Genomic DNA, 19989 nt, shown 5'->3' with positions numbered 1-19989 from the left:
ACAGCATGATCCCATTTTCTACTGTCCCTTTACACAGTGTTATTGCATTCTACAGCGTCCCATTACACAGTGGGATCCCATTCTGTGCTGTCTCATTACACAATGTGATACCATTCTGTACTATCCCATTACACAATGTGATCTCATTCTGTACTGTCCCATTACACAGCGTGGTCCCATTCTCTACTGTCCCTTTACACAGTGCAATCCCATTCTAAAGCGTCCCATTGCACAGTGTAATCCCATTCTGCACGGCCCCATTTCAAGGTGTAATCCCATTCTGTACTGTCCCATTACACAGTGTGATCCCATTCTGTACTTCCTCATTACACTGTGTGATCTCATTTTGTACAGTCCCATTACACAATTTGATCCCATTCTGAACTGTCTCATTACACAATGTGATCCCATTCTGAACTGTCTCATTACATAGTGTGATCCCATTCGGTAGTGTCCCATTACCTAGTGGGAGGTTGCTAGGTAAATTGGCCATTATGAATTGCCCCTAGTATAGGTAGGTGGTAGGGGAATTGAGGGAAGGTGGGGATGTGGTAGGAATATGGGATTAATGTAGGACTAGTATAAATGGGTGGTAGATTTGGTGGGCCGAAGGGCCTATTTCAGTGCTGTATCTCTAAATATAAAATATAAATATAATATAGTGTGATCCCATTCTGTACTATCCAATTACACAGTGTGATCCCATTCTGTAATGTATCATTACACAGTATGATCCCATTTGGTACTGTCCCATTACACAATGTCATCTCATTCTTTAATGTCCCATTATACAGAGTGATTACATTCTGTACTGTCCCATTACACAGTGCAATACCATTCTGTACTGTCCCATGACACAGTGTGATCCCATTCTGTAGACTCCAATTACACAGTGTGAACTCATTCTTTACTGTCCCATTTCATAGTGCAATCACATTCTGTACTGCCCCACTACACATTGTGATCCCATCCTGTACTTTCCCATTGCACATTGTGGTACCATTCTGTATTGTCCCATTACTCAGTGTGATCCCATTCTGTAGTGTCCCATGACACACTGTAATCAATTTCGGTACTGTCCCAGTACACACTGTGATCCCATTCTGCACTGTCGCATTACACAGTGTGATCCCATGCCATATTCTCCCATTACACAGTGTGATCGCATTCTGTAGTGTCCCATTACACAGTGTGATCCCATAATGTACTGTCTCATTGCACACTGTAATCAAGTTCTGTACTGTCCCATTATACCGTAAGATCCTATCTGTACTGTCCCATTAAACAGTGTGCTCCCATTCTGTCTTGTTACTTTACACAGGGCGATCCCATTCTAGAGCGTCCCATTACACAGTGTGATCCCATTCGCACTGCCCCATTTCACAGTGCGATCCCATTCTGTGCTGTCCCATTACATAGTGTGATCCCATCTGTCATGTCCTGTTACAGTTTGATCTCATTCTGTGCTGTCTCATTAGGCAGTTTGATCCGATTCTGTACTGTCCCATTACTCAGTGTGATCCCATTCTGTGCTGTCCGTTACACAGTTTGATCCCATTCTGTACTGTCCCATTACTCAGTGTGATCCCATTCTGTGCTGTCCGTTACACAGTTTGATCCGATTCTGTACTGTCCCATTACTCAGTGTGATCCCATTCTGTGCTGTCCGTTACACAGTTTGATCCGATTCTGTACTGTCCCATTACTCAGTGTGATCCCATTCTGTGCTGTCCGTTACACAGTTTGATCCCATTCTGTACTGTCCCATTACTCAGTGTGATCCCATTCTGTACTGCCGTATTACAATGTGCGATCTCATTCTGTACAGTGCTATTACACAGTGTAATAGCATTCTGCATTGTCCCATTACAGAGTATGACCTCATTCTGTATTGTTACAGTCTGATTCCATTCTGTGCTGTCTCATTACACAGTGCGATCCCATTCTATAGCGTCCCATTACACAGTGTGATCACATTCTGTATTGACCCATTTCACGGTGTGATCCCAATCTGTACTTTCCCATTACACAGTATGATCCCATTCTGTACTGTCCTATTACGCAGTGTAATCACTTTCTGTACTGCCCCATTTCACGGTGTGATCCCATTCTCTACTGTCCCATTATAGCATAAGATCCCATTCTGCAATGACCCATTAAACAGTGTGCCCCGATTCTGTCTTGTTGCTTTACACAGTGTGATCCCATTCTTTGCTGTCTCACTTGGCAGTGCAATCCCATTCTTTAGCATCCCATTACATATTGCAATCCTATTCTGTACAGTGCCATTACACAGTGTGATCTCATTCTGTACTGCCCCATTACACTGTGTGATCTTATTCTGTACTGTCCCATTACACAGAGTGGTACCATTCTCTACTGTCCCATTACGAAGTTTGATCTCATTCTGTACTGTCCCATTACACATTGTGATCCCATTCTGTACTGCCCCATTACAGTGTTATCCCATTCAGTACTTTCTCTTTACACAGTGTGATCCCATGCCATACTGTCCCATTACACAGTGTGATACCATTCCATACTGTCCAATTAAAGAGTGTGATCCCATTCTGTACTGTACCATTACACAGTATGAACTCAATATGTACTGTCCCATGACAGTGTGATCCCATTTTGTCCTGTGCCATTACTCAGTGTGATCCCATTCTGTACTGTGCCATTACACAGTGTGATACCATTCTGTACTGTCCAATTACACAGTGCGATCCCATTCTGTAGTCTCCCATTAGACAGTGTGATCCCATTCTGTACTGCCCCATTAGACAGTGTGATCACATTCTGTTGTGTCCTTTTACACAGTATGATCCCATTCGGCACTGTCCCATTACATAGTGTGAACGCATTCTGTGCAGTCCCATTACGCACTGTAATCAAATTCTGTCCTGTACCATTATACCGTAAGATCCCATTCTGTACTATCCCACTAAACAGTTTGCTCCCATTTTGTCTTGTTACTTTACACAGTGCGATCCCATTCTGTCGTTTCCCATTCTGCAGCATCCATTGCACGCGAGGCTTCCATTATGTACCATCTGGTTAAACAGTGCAATCCCATTCTGTTGAGTCCCATTGCACAGTGTGAAACCATTCTGTAGAATCCCATTATATGATAAAATCCCATTCTGTACTGTGCCATCACGCTGTGTGATGACATTCTGTACTGTCCCATTACATAGTGTGATCCCATTCTGTCCTGTCCCATTACACAGTGTGATCCCATTCTGTATTGTCCCATTACACAGTATGATCTCATTCTCCAGTGCTCTGTTGCACAGTATGATCGCATTCTGTACTGTCCTATTACACAGTGTGATCTCATTCTCTAGTTCCCTATTACACAGTGCAATCCCATTCTATAGTGTGCAGTTGCACAGTGTGATCACATTCTATAGGGTCCCATTGCACAGTGTGATCCCATTCTGGAATGTCCCATTACGCAGTGTGAATCCATTCTGGACTGACCCATTACACAGAGTGAAACCATTCTCTAATGTCCCATTATACAGGGTGATCCTATTCTGGACTGTCCCGTTACACAGTGTGATCCCATTCTGCAGTATCCCAATATCCATTGTGATCCCATTCTGTAGCGTCCCATTACACAGTATGATTCCATTGTGCTCTGTGCACTAACACAATAAGAACCAATTCAATACTGTGCCATTGCTCGTTATGATCCCATTCTGTAGTGTCCCGTGACACAGTGTGATCCCATTCTGTGCTGCTCTGTTGCACAATGTGGTCCCATTCTGTACCATCCCGGTATACAGTGCGTTTGCATTCTCTACCATCTTGTGAAACGGGGTGATCCCATTCTGGACTGTCCCATTACACAATGAGATCCCATTCAATCGTGTCCTGTTGCACAGAGTGATCCTAGTCTCTACTGTCCATTAACACAGTGTGATCTCAATCTGTACTGTCCCATTACACAATGTGGTCCCATTCTGTACCATCCCATTACACAGTGCACTTCCATTCTGTACCATCTCATGAAACAGTGTGATCCCATTCTGTGCTTTTCCATTATACAGCGTGATCCCATTCTGGACTGTCCCATTACAATGAGATCCCATTCTGTCTTCTTGGTCCCGCATGGCAGACTGGTACAAAAGGTGAAGTCACACGGGATCAGAGGTGAGCTGGCAAGATGGATACAGAACTCACTCGGTCATTGAAGACAGAGGGTAGCAGTGGAAGGGTGTTTTTCTGAATGGAGGGCTGTGACTAGTGGTGTTCCGCAGGGATCAGTGCTGGGACCTTTGCTGTTTGTAGTATATATAAATGATTTGGAGGAAAATGTAGCTGGTCTGATTAGTAAGTTTGCGGTCGACACAAAGGTTGGTGGAGTTGCGGATAATGATGAGGATTGTCAGAGGATACAGCAGGATATAGATCGGTTGGAGACTTGGGCGGAGAAATGGCAGATGGAGTTTAATCCGGACAAATATGAGGTAATGCATTTTGGAAGGTCTAATGCAGGTGGGAAGTATACAGTAAATGGCAGAACCCTTAGGAGTATTGACAGGCAGAGAGATCTGGGCGTACAGGTCCACAGGTCACTGAAAGTGGCAACGCAGGTGGATAAGGTAGTCAAGAAGGCATACGGCATGCTTCCCTTCATCGGTCGGGGGATAGAGTATAAAAATTGGCAAGTCATGTTGCAGCTGTACAGAACTTTAGTTAGACCACACTTAGAATATTATGTGCAATTCTGGTTGCCACACTACCAGAAGGACGTGGAGGCTTTGGAGAGGGTTTACCAGGATGTTGCCTGGTCTGGAGGGCATTAGCTATGAGGAGAGATTGGATAAGCTCGGATTGTTTTCACTGGAATGACGGAGGTGGAGGGGCGACATGATAGAGGTTTACAAAGTTATGAGTGGTATGGACAGAGTGGATAATCAGAAGCTTTTTCCCAGGGTGGAAGAGTGAGTTACTAGGGGACATAGGTTTAAGGTGCGAGGGGCAACGTTTAGAGGGGATGTGCGAGGCAAGTTCTTTACACAGAGGGTGGTGAGTGCCTGGAACTTGCTGCCGGGGGAGGTGGTGGAAGCAGGTACGATAGCGACGTTTAAGAGACATCTTGACAAATACATGAATAAATGGGAATAGAGGGATATGGGCCCCGGAAGTGCAGAAGGTTTTAGTTTAGACAGGCATCAAGATCGGCGCAGGCTTGAAGGGCCGAATGGCCTATTCCTGTGCTGTACTGTTCTTTGTTCTTCGTTCTTGCTTTACATAGTGCAATCCCATCCTATAGTGTCCAGTTGCACAGTATGATCACGTTCTATAGTGTCCCATTACACAGTGTGATACCATTCTGTTGTGTCCCATTACACATCATGATTCCATTGTGCATTGTGCACTAACACAGTATGAATCCATTCAGTAATGTCCCATGACACATTATGATCCCAATCTGTACTGCCCTGTTAAACAGTGCAATCCCAAAATTTACTGCTCTGTTACACAATGCGATCCCATTCTGTACCATTTCGTGAATCTGTGTGATCCCATTCTGGACTGTCCCATTACACAGTGTGATCCCATTCTGGACTGTCCCATTACACAGTGTGATCCCATTCTGGACTGCTCCATTATACAGAGTGATTACATTCTCTACTGTCCCATTATACAGAGTGATCCCATTCTGGACTGCTCCATTATACAGAGTGATTACATTCTCTACTGTCCCATTATACAGAGTGATCCCATTCTGGACTGCTCCATTATACAGAGTGATCCCATTCTGGACTGCCCCATTATACAGAGTGATCCCATTCTGGACTGTCCCATTATACAGAGTGATCCCATTCTGGACTGTCCCATTATACAGAGTGATCCCATTCTGGACTGCTCCATTATACAGAGTGATTACATTCTCTACTGTCCCATTATACAGAATGATCCCATTCAGTACCGGCCCATTACACAGTGTGATCCCATTCTGGACTGTCCCATTACACAGTGTGATCCCATTCTGGACTGCTCCATTATACAGAGTGATTACATTCTCTACTGTCCCATTATACAGAGTGATCCCATTCTGGACTGCTCCATTATACAGAGTGATTACATTCTCTACTGTCCCATTATACAGAGTGATCCCATTCTGGACTGCTCCATTATACAGAGTGATTACATTCTCTACTGTCCCATTATACAGAATGATCCCATTCAGTACCGGCCCATTACACAGTGTGATCCCATTCTGGACTGCTCCATTATACAGAGTGATTACATTCTCTACTGTCCCATTATACAGAGTGATCCCATTCTGGACTGCTCCATTATACAGAGTGATTACATTCTCTACTGTCCCATTATACAGAGTGATCCCATTCTGGACTGCTCCATTATACAGAGTGATTACATTCTCTACTGTCCCATTACACAGTGTGATCCCATTCTCTACTGTCCCATTATACAGTGTGATCCCATTCTGGACTGCTCCATTACACAGAGTGATTACATTCTCTACTGTCCCATTACACAGTGTGATCCCATTCTGGACTGTCCCATTATACAGAGTGATCCCATTCTGGACTGCTCCATTACACAGAGTGATTACATTCTCTACTGTCCCATTACACAGTGTGATCCCATTCAGTACCGGCCCATTACACAGTGTGATCCCATTCAGTACCGGCCCATTACACAGTGTGATCCCATTCTGTACTGTCCCATTACACAGTGTGATACCATTCTATACCTGTCCAATTGCACAGTGTGATTCCATTCTGTACTGTCTCTTTACACAGTATGATCCAATTTGGTACTGTCCCATGACACAGTGTGAAACCATTCTTTAATGTCCCATTATACAGTGTAATCAAATTCTGTACTGTGCTATTACACAGTGTGATACCATTCTGTACTGTCCAATTACACAGTGTGATCCCACTCTGTAGACTCCCATTACACAGTGTGATCCCATTCTGTACTGCCCCATTAGACAGTGTGATCACATTCTGTTGTGTCCTTTTCCACAGTATGATCCCATTCGGTACTGTCCCATTACATAGTGTGAACCCTTCTGTGCAGTCCCATTACGCAGTGCAATCACATTCTGTAATGCCCCATTACACATTGTGATCCGATCCTGTACTTTCCCATTACGCACTGTAATCAAATTCTGTACTGCCCCATTACACAGTGTGATCCCATTCTATACTGTCCCATTACACATTGTGATACCATTTTGTCTTGTTGCTTTACATAGTGCAATCCCATTCTATAGTGTCCTTTCTCTACGATCCAATTACACAGTGATCCCATTCTGTACTGTCCCATTACAGAGTGTGATGCCATTCTGCACTGTCCCATTACACAGAGTGATCCCATTATGTACTGTCTCATTACACAATGTGATCCCTTTCTGTTCTGTCCCATTATACAGTGTGATGCTAATCTGTACTTTCCCGCTACACTGTTTGAGCTCATTCTCTAGCGCCCTGTTGCACAGTATGATCCCATTCTGTACTGTCCCATTATACTGTGTGATCCCTTTCTGTACTGTCCCATTACACAGTATGATCCCATTCTGTACTGTCCCATTATACAGTGTGATGTTATTCTGTACTTTCCTGCTACACAGTGTGATTTCATTATCTAGTGCCCTATTACACAGTATGATCCCATTCGGTAATGTCCCTTTACACAGTATGATTCCATTGTGCACCGTCCACGAACTCAGTATGATCCAATTCAGTACTGTCCCATTACACAGTGTGATCCCTTTCTGTACTGTCCCATTACACAGTGTAATGCCATTTTGTACTGCCCTGTTGCACACGGCAATCCCATTCTATACCATCCCATTACACAGTGCGCTTCCATTCTGTACCATCTCGTGAAACAGTGTGATCCCATTCTGTACTTTTCCATTATACAGTGTGATCCCATTCTAGACTGACCCTGAGTTTCTAGTTGCCTGTCTTTTTAATCCTCTGTCCCACTCCCACCCTGATTTCTCTGTCCTCGGCCTGCTATACCTTTCCTATGTAGCTCAACATAAACTCAATGAGCAGAACCTCATCTTTTGATTAGACACTTTACAACCTTCTGGACACCACACATTGAGTTCAACATTGTCAGACTGTAATCCCTGCCTTCATTTATTCAGACAGCAGCAGCCAGTAGTGAATCAGCTTTTCCCATTTTGAGTCATAGAGTCATTTATGGCACAGGAACCAGCCATTCAGCCCATCGAGTCCATGCAGGGGTTGGCGACATGTCCGTACACAGACACCAGAGTCCATGGTAAAAGAAATTTGAGATCTGTGACTGTTAATTTCAGAGATGAGAAATTTTGTATTGTCGTCTTCTTTCTGACCAGTCCGATTTAAATAAAAACTTGCACTGTCAGTTTCACAGCTGAATTGTAATTTCTAAGTTCAGATCTTTATCAAATGTTCATTAATATGCCTTTCCATATTCACAGCTGAAAGGTGCTGAGAGAAGGAACAGCGGTTTCTGAACGTTGGACAGCATTGGGGTTTTCTGGCGGGCTTGAAAAAAAAATCAGAACCCGCCAGAAAACCCGGAATCTGTCCGAAGTCCGGAAACTGCTGTTCCCCCTCACAGCAAAGTTTGGGGTGGAGGGGCCGACAGGTGGGGGGGGGGGGAAAGGGGGAACGGGGGGGACAGAGTGGGGGGAGCAGAGAGGGGGACAGAGAGAGGGGACAGGGAGGGGGGACAGTGGGTGGGGCAGAGGAGGGCAGAGAGAGGGGCAGGGGTGGTGGGGGGCAGAGGGGTTAGAGACGGGTGGGACTGAGGGGGTTGACCGGGTGGGGTGGGGTTAGGGGGTGGGAGGGACAGAGAGTGGGAGACGGGGGGACAGATGGGGGGATGGGGGAGAGAGGGGGAGCAGAGAGGGGGGACGGGAGAAAGTGGGGTAGAGAGAGCGGGGGATGGTGGAACGAGGTGATGGGGAGTGCGGGGTCGGTGGGCGGGGGGGTAGGGGGTAAAACGACATGTGGGGAAACGACGGGGGGGAACGACAGAGGGGGGTGGACAACATAACGGGCAAACGACAACAGACGGGGAGGGACAACAGAGGGGAGGACAACAGGGGGGACAACAGGGGTGACAATGGGGGACCGAGAGAGGGCAAACAGAGCGGGGGGGACAACAGAGCGGAGGGGACAACAGAGAGGGGGGATGACAGAGGGTGGGGAGACAGAGGGGGACGACGGGGGTAATCAACAGAGGGGGGTCAACAGAGAGGGGGGTCAACAGAGAGGGAGCAGCCAACAGAGAATGAGGGGGATAGAGACAGACAGAGAGAGAGAGAGGAGGGAGAGAGAGCAATCACGATCACTCTTGACAGATGGACATCTAGCCCAAATACTCTGCATTGCTACAAGTGTGAAGGCAGACATTGACTACTTGTGCAAGTAAAAAAAAAGGCTGCATTTGCTAACAATGCAGTTACTAGGTGGTGCTGTACTAGCACATGCGCAAATGCAGCCTGTTCCACTGAAACATCACTGTCTGTGACGTTCAGGCAGCTGCCAGGATTAAAGATGGCGCTGCTCAATTTATCACAGAAAAACAACTTCTACCCATGGCAGCACACAATGGAAATGTTTGAAACACAGAGAACATTGCGCTGTTTAAAGTCTCATCAGAAGGACAGGACCTCTGACAGTGCTGCACACCCTCTGTAATTCAGTGAGGTTTCAGTGCCATCCCGCTCTCCAGCCGCTCACTCCCCACTTTCCCCCCATCCTGCTCTCCAGTCGCTCACTCCCCACTTCCCCCCCATCCTGCTCTCCAGCCGTTCACTCCCCGCTTTCCCACCATCCTGCTCTCCAGCCACTCATTCCCCGCTTTCCCACCATCCTGCTCTCCAGCCACTCATTCCCCGCTTTCCCACCATCCTGCTCTCCAGCCGTTCATTCCCCGCTTTCCCACCATCCTGCTCTCCAGCCATTCACTCCCCGCTTCCCCCCATCCTGATCACTGGCCATTCACCGCTTCCACACCCACCCGCCATCCCTTCAGACGCTGGCTGGAATTTTACCCCACCTCAGCAAGCCGAATGGCGTAAAATTGAGCGGAAGGCTCCAGCAGGCCTTTCCGACCTGCTCCCACTTCCTCCCCACTTTACATGGACCGGGGGGGAAATGGGCCACCTAAGGGCCTTTGCCCGCCTCCATGGGGATTTTACCCATGGCAAGCGGGCGTCCGGGAGACGTGAAAGGCCACCCAGCAAGACCTGGCTGCCTCTCAGCGCACTGTGGTGGGGGGGGGGGGGGGGGTGGCCTAGACAAACGGGCACAGGGTGCCGAATTGAGGGTCGTCCCCACTTCCCCAACCACCCCCAGGGCCCAAGACGCCCCCACTTCCCCCCACATGACCACCCTGACCTTGCCAGGATGTGACCAATCACACCAGCAAGGCAAACCAAACTTACCTGTAGTCCTGGCTCCATGTTCTCTGCTGGGCTGCAGTCCCAGCAGTGGCCACCGCTCCCAGTGGCACTGCTGGAACTAAGAGCTGCCAGCTTGATAATTAGCCAGCAGCTCAATGACGTGGAACTTCCTCCCTCAAGCAGGTGGAAGTCTCACCTCAGAACAGTTGAAGACCGTAAAATGCGGGTCAGATCCCCAAGCCGGGTGGAAGCGGGTTCGCCACCGACTTTCACGTAGGTACACCCACAGTGCTGTTTGGAAGAGAGTTCCAGGATTTTGACCCAGTGACAATGAGGGATGGTCAGGATGGTGTGTGGCTTGGAGGGGAACTTGCAAGTGGTGGTTTTCCTGTGTAACTGCTCCCCTTGTCGTTCTAGGTGGTAGAGGTCGAGGGTTTGGAAGATGCTGTCTAAGGAGTCTTGGTGCATTGCTGCAGTGCATCTTGTAGATGGTACACACTGCTGCCACTGTGCGTCGGTAGTGGAGGAAGTGAATGTTTGTGGATGAGGTGCCAATCAAGCAGGTTGCTTTGTCCTGGATGGTATTGAGCTTCTCGAGTGTTGTTGGAGCTGCACCCATCCAGACAAGTGGAGAGTATTCCATTACACTTCTGACTTGTGCCTTGTAGATTGGTGGACAGGCTTTGGGGAGTCAGGAGTTATTCACTGCAGGATTCCTAGCCTCTGACCTGTTCTTGTAGCCACAGTATTTATATGGCTACTCCAGTTCAGTTTCTGGTCAATGGTAATCCCCAGGATGTAGATAGTGGGGGATTCAGCGATGGTAATGCCATTGAATGTCATGGGTAGATGGTTAGATTCTCTCTTGTTGGAGTTGGTCATTGCCTGGAACTTGTGTGGCATGAATGTTACTTGCCATTTATCAGCCCAAGCCTGCATATTGTCCAGGTCTTGCTGCATCTCTACACAGATGGCTTCAGTATCTGAGGAGTTGCGAATGGATTGGCTATACACTTTATGTTACGGTCAAGTGAGGAGGGTTTGAAGGGCTTCCCTCTTTTCCCTTGCCCTGTTTAACCACAGCAGGTTTAATTCTTTCTTAAAGTGGATGTACTGGCCAATTCAGTAGGTGTTTGATTGGTTCTTATTATGATCATAGCAAGTAAGTAATCGGAGAGGTTTTCTTGCGTTCACAAAGAAAGAGTGAACTTTATTGTATCTAAACTGAACTAATAAAATAATAACACACCAACTTTCACTCACACACACACACTAGAGGTTTACAGACACACAAATAGATTACAGAGTGGGGAAAGTTAGATTGGTTGAGTTAGAGTCCATAAAAAAAGGTATAGTGTCTGTGGAAATTGGTGTTTCGGCTAGCTTCTTGCAGAATTCAGCAGTCCTGAGGCTTTTAGTTTGAAAAGGTAGATGACTGGTTTGGTGGGTCTCTTGGAGATAGCGATGCAGATGATTTCCTCCAATGGGGTTTCTGATTGTAGCCGGAGTGTGCAAGGGTGGTCAGTCAACAGGCAGGATTTGAAAGCTTTCAAGCTAGAATGAAGAGAGAGAGAGAGAGAGAGAGAGAGAGCCCCACTTAGAATTTGTTCATGTCAGAGTCCAGTTGCTTCTCCTCTGCTGCAGAGAAAACACCAGCTGAAAACTACAGATGAGAGGGTCTTGTCAAATGACAGTTGCTCAGTGATTCAAAAGTTTGTAAGTTCTCCCTGTGTCTGCGTGGGTTTCCTCCGGGTGCTCCGGTTTCCTCCCACATGCCAAAGACTTTCAGGTTGATAGGTAAATTGGCCATTATAAATTGCCCCTAGTATAGGTAGGTGGTAGGGAAATATAGGGACAGGTGGGGATGTGGTAGGAATATGGAATTAGTGTAGGATTAGTATAAATGGGTGGTTGATGGTTGGCACAGACTCGGTGGGCCGAAGGGCCTGTTTCAGTGCTGTATCTCTAAATAAATAAATTAATTAATTAAAAAAAACATAGCAGTTAGCAGTATTTCGTCTTCTTGCTAAAAGAAAGAGAACAAACAGTTGCCTGAAACGTCCTGGGATATTGGCAGACATTTCATCTCCCTCCTCACAGTCCTTTGCAATGTAGGATACAGTGTAATAAACTAGATGATGGGAACATAGGAGCAGGACTAAGCCATTCAGCCCATCGACCCTGCTCTGCTATTCAATATGATCGTGGCTGATCATCCATTTCAATGCCTTTTTCCCACACTATCCCTTTATCCTTTTATACCATTGGTATTTAGAAATCTGTCAATCTCGGCTTTCAACATACTCAATGACTGAGCTTCCACAGCCCGCTGGGGTAGAGAATTCCAACAACTCACAACCCTGCAAGTAAAGAAATTTCTCCTCATCTCTGTCCTAAGTGGCATCCCCCTTATTTTGAAATTGTGTCCCCTGGTTCTGGACTCCCCAACCAGAGGAAACATCTTAGCTGCATCTACCCTGTCTGTCCCTTTAAGTATTTTGTGGGTTTCAATCAGATCACCTCTCATTCTTCAAAACTCTAGAGAATACAGGCCCAGTTTCCCCAATCTCTCTTCATCAGACAGTCCCGCCATTCCGGAAACAAGATGCAGAGATTTGTAAAGATTCAGCATAACTTCCCTGCTTTTGTACTTAATGCCTCTTATTTTTGAAGCCCAAGATCCCATGTGTTTTACTAACCACTCTGTCAATATGTCCTGCCACCTTCAAAGATCTATGCACATGCTCCCCCAGGTCCCTCTGTTCCTGCACACTCTTTAGAATTGTGCCATTAAGTATACTTTGCCACTCCCTATTCCTTCTGACAGAATACTCCACCTCATTCATACTTGTCTGTATTAAATTCCATCTGCCACCTCTCTGCTAGCCTATGTCCTGTTGCAGGCAGTTCCTATCATCCTCGCTGTTTGCCCCACCTCCATGTCTGGTATCATCAGCAAACTTTGAGATTCTACTCTGTATTCCAAGATCCAAGTCATTTCTATAGCAAAAAACCATTGGTCCCAGCACTGACCCTTGGGGAACACCACTGTCTACCATCCTCCAGTCTGAAAAGCAACCATTTACTACGACTCGCTGTTTTCTGTCCTTAAGCCAATTTTCTAACCAATTGGACACTGACCCTTCTATTCCATTAGCCTAAATTTTGTTAACCTGCTTTTTATGTGGTATCATATCATAAGCTTTCTGAAAATCCTTAAACAACATCCACCACGTTCCCTTCATCAACTTCATTAAAAAAATCAATTTGATTAGTCAAGCATTATCTGCCTTTTACAAATCCATGCTGGCTATCTTTAATTAACTCAAATCTCTCTAAGTGTCCATTGATATTTTCCATGATTGTTTCTAAAACCTTACCCACCACTGATGTTAAACGAACTGGCCTGTAGTTGCTAGGACTGTCCTTACACCCTTTCTTGAATAAGAGTGTCACATTTGCCACTGTCCTGTATCCAGAGAAGATTGGAAGATTATGATAAGCCCTTCCACTATCTCCATCCCCACTTTCACCTGGGATGTAAGACAGTAAGACAGGATGTAAGGCCAAGTGACTCACAACCCTAAGCATAACCAACCTTTTTACTACCTCCCCCTCTCCATTTTTATCCTATCTGTTGCCTCTATCGTCTCTGCTTCTACTGATAGTTTGTCAGCCTCCATTTCCTTAGTAAACACATTTATACCTACACTAGACCCATTACCATCTCCTTTTGTCGAGTGCTAGCATCCCTTTTGTCATTTAACCTCTCCTGTCTCTCACCCTATGGCAGACCTTCCTTTTTGTTGCTCTCCTTCTCCCTGCCCTAGTACCGTGTTGAAAACCTGTTACACCTGCCTTTCTAACATGGTGCTGAAATGCAGACTATTTCTCTGTTGATATTGGGGATTTGCAGCCTGGGGTTCCAGTGGGACTGAGAGCAATTCCCAGGCTGACACTGGATGCAGCCTTCCCCAGAACATCAATCAAATGTTTCAGGTCAATGACCTTTCAGAGTTCTGATGAAAGGTCAATGACTTGAAATGTTAACTCTGCTTCTCTCTCCAAAGAAGCTGCCAGACCTGCTGAGTATTTCCAGCACTTTTTGTTTTTAAAGACCAGGACCGCCCACACCCGCACTGCGCAGGTCTTTTTCCGGCCCTGGCAGTCTATATCTGCACTGCGCAGGCTCTATTCCCGGGCCCGGCAAACTACATCTGCACTGCGCAGGTCTTTTTCCGGGCCCGGCAGTCTATATCTGCACTACGCATGCTCTGTTCCCGGGCCCGGCAAACTACATCTGCACTGCGCAGGCTTTGTTCCCGGGCCCGGCAGCTTACATCTGCGCTGAGCAGGACGCATGTGGAAGTGATGTTTGAGTGTTGTTACTATGGTGACTGCAGCCGGCGGGGTCGGGATCAGGGCCCAGTGGCAGAGGAGACGGCATGAACCGGAGCAAGGTTTGCGGAGGGAAAGGTGGGAGGGGTGAGGCAGAAATCCTGATCACATTTAAAAAGTACTTGGATATGCACTTGAAATGCTGCAACCTACAAAGCTAGGGAACAGCAGTTGGAAAGTGATTAGACTTGTCTGGTGTAGTAGACATGATAGGCCCATGGTCTCCTTTCTTTCTTTTTTTGAAATTTGTTTGGGGGATGTGGGCGTCACTGGCCAGGCCAGCATTTATTGCCCATCACTAATTGCCCTTGAGAAGGTAGTGGTGAGCTGCCTTCTTGAACTATTGCAGTCCATGTGAGGTAGGTACACCCACTGTGCTGTTAGGAAGGGAGTTCCAGGATTTTGACCCAGTGACAGTGAAGGAACGGTGATATAGTTCCAAGTCAGGTTGGTGTGTGACTTGGAGGTGAACTTGCAGGTGGTGGTGTTCCCATGTATTTGCTGCCCTTGTCCTTCTAGTTGGTAGAGGTCGTGGGTTTGGAAGGTGCTGTCTAAGGAGCCTTGGTGCATTGCTGCAGTGCATCTTGTAGATGGTAGATACCCCAGCCACTGAGGAAGCGAATGTTGAAGGTGGTGGATGAGGTGCAATAAAGCGGGCTGCTCTGACCTGGATGGTGTCGAGCTACTTGAGTGTTGGAGCTGCACTCATCCAGGCAAGTGGAGAGTATTCCATCACACTCCTGACTTGTGCCTTGTAGATGGTGGACAGGCTTTGGGGAGACAGGAGGTGAGTTACTCGCTGGAGAATTCCCAGCCTCTGACCTGCTCTTGTAGCCACAGCATTTATGTGGCTGGTTCAGTTCAGGTTCTGGTCAATGGTGACCCCAGGATGTTGATACTGGGGGATTCAGTACTGGTAATGCCATTTAACATCATAGAGAGATACGGCACTGAAACAGGCCCTTCGGCCCAAGGGGAGATGTGTGGCATGAATGTTACTTGCCACTTATCAGCAAAGGCTGGATGTTGTTCAGGTCTTGCTGCATCTGGACATGGGCTGCTTCAGTATCTGAGGAGTCGCAAATGGTGCTGAACATTGTGCAATCATCAACAAACATTCCCACTTCTGACCTTATGATAAGCAGCTGAAGATGTTTGGGCCGAGGACACTACCCTGAGGAACTCCTGCAGTGATGTCCTGACACTGAGATGATTGACCTCCAACAACCACAACCATCTTCCTTTGTGCTCGGTATGACTCCAACCAATGGAGAGTTTTCCCCTTGATTCCCATTGACTCCAGTTTTGCTAGAGCTCCTTGATGCTGTCAAATGCTGCCTTGATGTCAAGGGCAGTCACTCTCACCTCACCACTTGTATTTAGCTCTTTTGTCCATGTTTTGACCAAGGCTGTAATAAAATCAGGAGCTGAGTGGCCCTGGCAGAACCCAAACTGAGCTCAGTGAACAGGTTATTGCTGAGCAAATGCCACTTGATAGCACTGTCTCTGGTCCTTTCCGTCACTTTACTGATGATTGCAAGTACACTGATATGCCTGGGCAATTTTCCACTTTGCCGGGTAGATGCCAGTGTTGTAGCTGTACTGGAACAGCTTGGTAGGGGCGTGGCTAGTTCTAGAGCACAAGTCTTCAGTACTATTGCCAGAATGTTGTCAGGGCCCATAGCCTTCGCAGTATCCAGCGTCTTCAGCCATTTCTTGATATCACGTGGAATGAATCGGATTGGCTGAAGACTGGCATCTGTGATGCTGGGGACCTCAGAAGGAGGCCGAGATGAATAATCCACTCGGAACATTTGGCAGAAGCTGAATGCATATGCTTCAGCCTTGTCTTTTGCACTGATGTGCTGGACTCCCCCATAATAGAGGATGGGGATATTTGTGGAGCCTCCTCCTCCTGTCAGGTGCTGCTCCTAGCATGGCCTCCTGCAATCTACATTGAACCAGGGTGATCCCCAGCTTGATGGTAATGGTCGAGTGGGGGATATGCCGGGCCATGAGGTTATAGATTGTGGTTGAATACAATTCTGCTGCTGATGTCTCACAGCCCTCATGGCTGCCCAGTTTTGAGTTGCTAGATCTGTTCGAAATCTATCCCATTTAGCACACACAACACAGTCAGTGTGAAGACGGGACCTTGTCTCCGCAAGGGCTGTGCGGTGGTCACTCCTATCAATATTGTCATGCACTGATGCATCTGCAACAGATAGTTTGGTGAGGACGAGGTCAAGTAGGTTTTTCCCTCTTGTTTGTACCCTAACCACCTGCCGCAGACCCAGTCTAGCAGTGATGTCCCTTAGAACTCGGTCAGTAATGGTGCTACCGAGCCACTCTTGGTGATGGACATTGAAATCCCCCACCCAGAGTACACTTTGTGCCCTCGCCACCCTCAGTGCTTCTTCCAATTGGTTTTCAACATGGAGAAGCACTGATTCATCAGCCAAGGCAGGGGTGGGGGGGGGGTGATGGGGCAGTGGTAGGTGGTAATCATCGGGGGGTTTCCTTGCCCATGTTTGACCTGATGCCATGAGACTTCATAGGGTCTGGAGTCAATGTTGAGGACAACTCCCTCCTGACAGTATACCACTGTACCGCCACCTCTGGTGGGTTTGTCCTGCCGGTGGGACCGGACATACCCAGGGATGGTGATGTCAGCGTCTGGGATATTGTTTGCAAGGTATGATTCTGTGAGTATGACAATGTCAGGCTGTTGCTGAACTAGCCTATGGAACAGCTCTCCCATTTTTGGTACAAGCCCCAGATGTTATTCAGGAGGACTTTGCACGGTCGACAGGGCTGGGTTTGCTGTTGTCGTTTTCCAGTGCTTGGATCCATGCCGCATGGTCCGACTGGTTTGATTCCTTCTCTTAGACTTTATAGCAGTTTGATACAACTGAATGGCTTGCTAGGCCATTTCAGAGGGCATTTTAAGAATTAACCACATTGCTGTGTGTATTGGAAACCCCACATGCAAATGGAAAATATTAATTTTGTCGTATGGAACTCTGCTTGAGACTATTTTACTGGACATTACAAATAACTTTTAAAAAGCAGAACAGTGTTACGACCAGATGAGAAAGGTGTCTAGGAGTCTGTTACTATCTTCACCTATCTACGTGCCAAACTGCGTAAGCAGCATGCGATAGACAGAGCTAAGCGATCCCATAGCCAATGGATCAGATCTAAGCTGCACAGTCCTGCCACATCCAGCCATGAATGGTGGTGGACAATTAAACAACTAACTGGAGGAGGTGGCTCCACAAATATCCCCATCCTCAATGATGGGGGTGCCCAGCCCCTCAGTGCGAAAGATAAGGCTGAAGCATTTGCAACAATCTTCAGCCAGAAGTACCAGGTTGATGATCCATCTCGGCCTCTTCCTGAAGTCCCCAGCATCACAGATGCCAGACTTCAGCCAATTCGATTCACTCCGCGTGATATCAAGAAACGACTGAAGGCACTGGATACTGCAAAGGCTATGGGCCCTGACAATATTCCGGCAATACTACTGAATACCTGTGCTCCAGAACTTGCCGCGCCCCTAGCCAAGCTGTTCCAGTACAGCTACAACACTGGCATCTACCCTGCAATGTGGAAAATTGCCCAAGTATGTCCTGTACACAAATAGCAGGACAAGTCCAACCCGGCCAATTACCACACCATCAGTGTACACTCAATCATCAGTAAAGTGATGGAAGGTGTCATCAACAGTGCCATCAAGCGGCACTTGCTTAGCAATAACCTGCTCAGTGACGCTCAGTTTAGGTTCCGCCAGGTCCACTCAGCTCCTGACCTCATTACAGCCTTGGTTCAAACATGGACAAAAGAGGTGAGGTGAGAGTGACTGCCCTTGACATCAAGGCAGCATTTGACTGAGTATCGCATCAAGGAGCCCTAGCAAAACTGAGGTCAATGGGAATCAGGGGGAAAACCCTCCACTGGCTGGAGTCATACCTAGCACAAAGGAAAATGGTTGTGGTTGTTGGAGGTCAATCATCTGATCTCCAGGACATCACTACAGGAGTTCCTCAGGGTAGTGTCCTAGGCCCAACCATCTTCAGCTGCTTCATCAATGACCTTCCTTCAATCATAAGGTCAGAAGTGGGGATGTTCGCTGATGATTGCACAATGTTCACCATTCGTGACTCCTCAGATTCTGAAGCAGTCCGTGTAGAAATGCAGCAAGACCTGGACAATATCCAGGCTTGGGCTGATAAGTGGCAAGTACCATTCGTGCCACACAGGTGCCAGGCAATGACCATCTCCAACAAGAGAGAATCTAATTATCTCCCCTTGACATTCAACGGCATTACCATTGCTGAATCCCCCACTATCAACATCCTAGGGGCTCCCATTGACCAGAAACTGAACTGGAGTAGTCATATAAATACCGTGGCTACAAGAGCAGGTCAGAGGCTAGGAATCCTGAGGCGAGTAACTCACCTCCTGACTCCCCAAAGCCTGTCCACCATCTACAAGGCACAAGTCAGGAGTGTGATGGAATACTCTCCACTTGCCTGGATGGGTGCAGCTCCAACAACACTCGAGAAGCTCAACACCATCCAGAACAAAGCAGTCTGTTTGATTGGCACCCACCTACAAACCTTCACTCCCTCCACCACAGTAGCAGCAGTGTGTACCATCTACAAGATGCACTGCAGCAATGCACCAAGGCTCCTTAGACAGCACCTTCCAAACCCGTGACCTCTGCCAACTAGAAGGACAAGGGCAGCAAATGCATGGGAACACCACCACCTGCAAGTTCCCCTCCAAGTCACACACCATCCTGACTTGGAACTATATCACTGTTCCTTCACTGTCGCTGGGTCAAAATCCTGGAACTCCCTTCTTAACTGCACTGTGGGTATACCTACCCCAAATGGACTGCAGCGATTCAAAAAGGCAGCTCACCACCACCTTCTCCAGGGGAATTAGAGACGGCCAATAAACGCTGGCCTGGCCAGTGACACCCACATCCCATGAATGAATAAAAAATAAAACCTGGTCTTATTGTAACAGGGTTTAATTTTAAACACACTGTGTTTTGAGCTCCCCCTTTGTGAATCCTTGTTCACAACTTTCCAATTATAAGGCAAAAAAATTAGCACAAACAGGCTTTCTTTGGTTTCAAGAAAGATGAAATTTATTAAACCTTAAACTTAAACTCTAAT

The 19989-nt window shown here is 47.0% G+C and overlaps 1 protein-coding gene across 5 annotated transcripts in view; it reads left to right on the top strand.

The window, feature by feature from the left end:
* Positions 1-14765: 14765 nt before the first annotated feature.
* The window catches only part of ttll9 (tubulin tyrosine ligase-like family, member 9), a 104488-nt gene continuing 99264 nt past the window's right edge, over positions 14766-19989 (top strand). For 3 of the 5 annotated variants that reach the window (XM_068048024.1, XM_068048021.1, XM_068048022.1), the window contains exon 1: positions 14813-14862. Coding sequence is in view for 1 of the 5 variants with exons in the window: in XM_068048025.1 (XP_067904126.1) it covers positions 14848-14862 (15 nt within the window). In the remaining 4 variants the exon portion in view is untranslated. Of the gene's footprint in view, positions 14863-19989 lie in introns of all 5 variants that reach the window. The other 2 variants (XM_068048025.1, XM_068048023.1) reach the window with 2 other exon arrangements.

This window comes from Heterodontus francisci, chromosome 16 (genome assembly GCF_036365525.1).
Source record: "Heterodontus francisci isolate sHetFra1 chromosome 16, sHetFra1.hap1, whole genome shotgun sequence".
In the NCBI taxonomy this organism is placed as follows: Eukaryota; Metazoa; Chordata; class Chondrichthyes; order Heterodontiformes; family Heterodontidae; genus Heterodontus; species Heterodontus francisci.
This window is presented reverse-complemented; position numbering and strand designations above follow the sequence as displayed.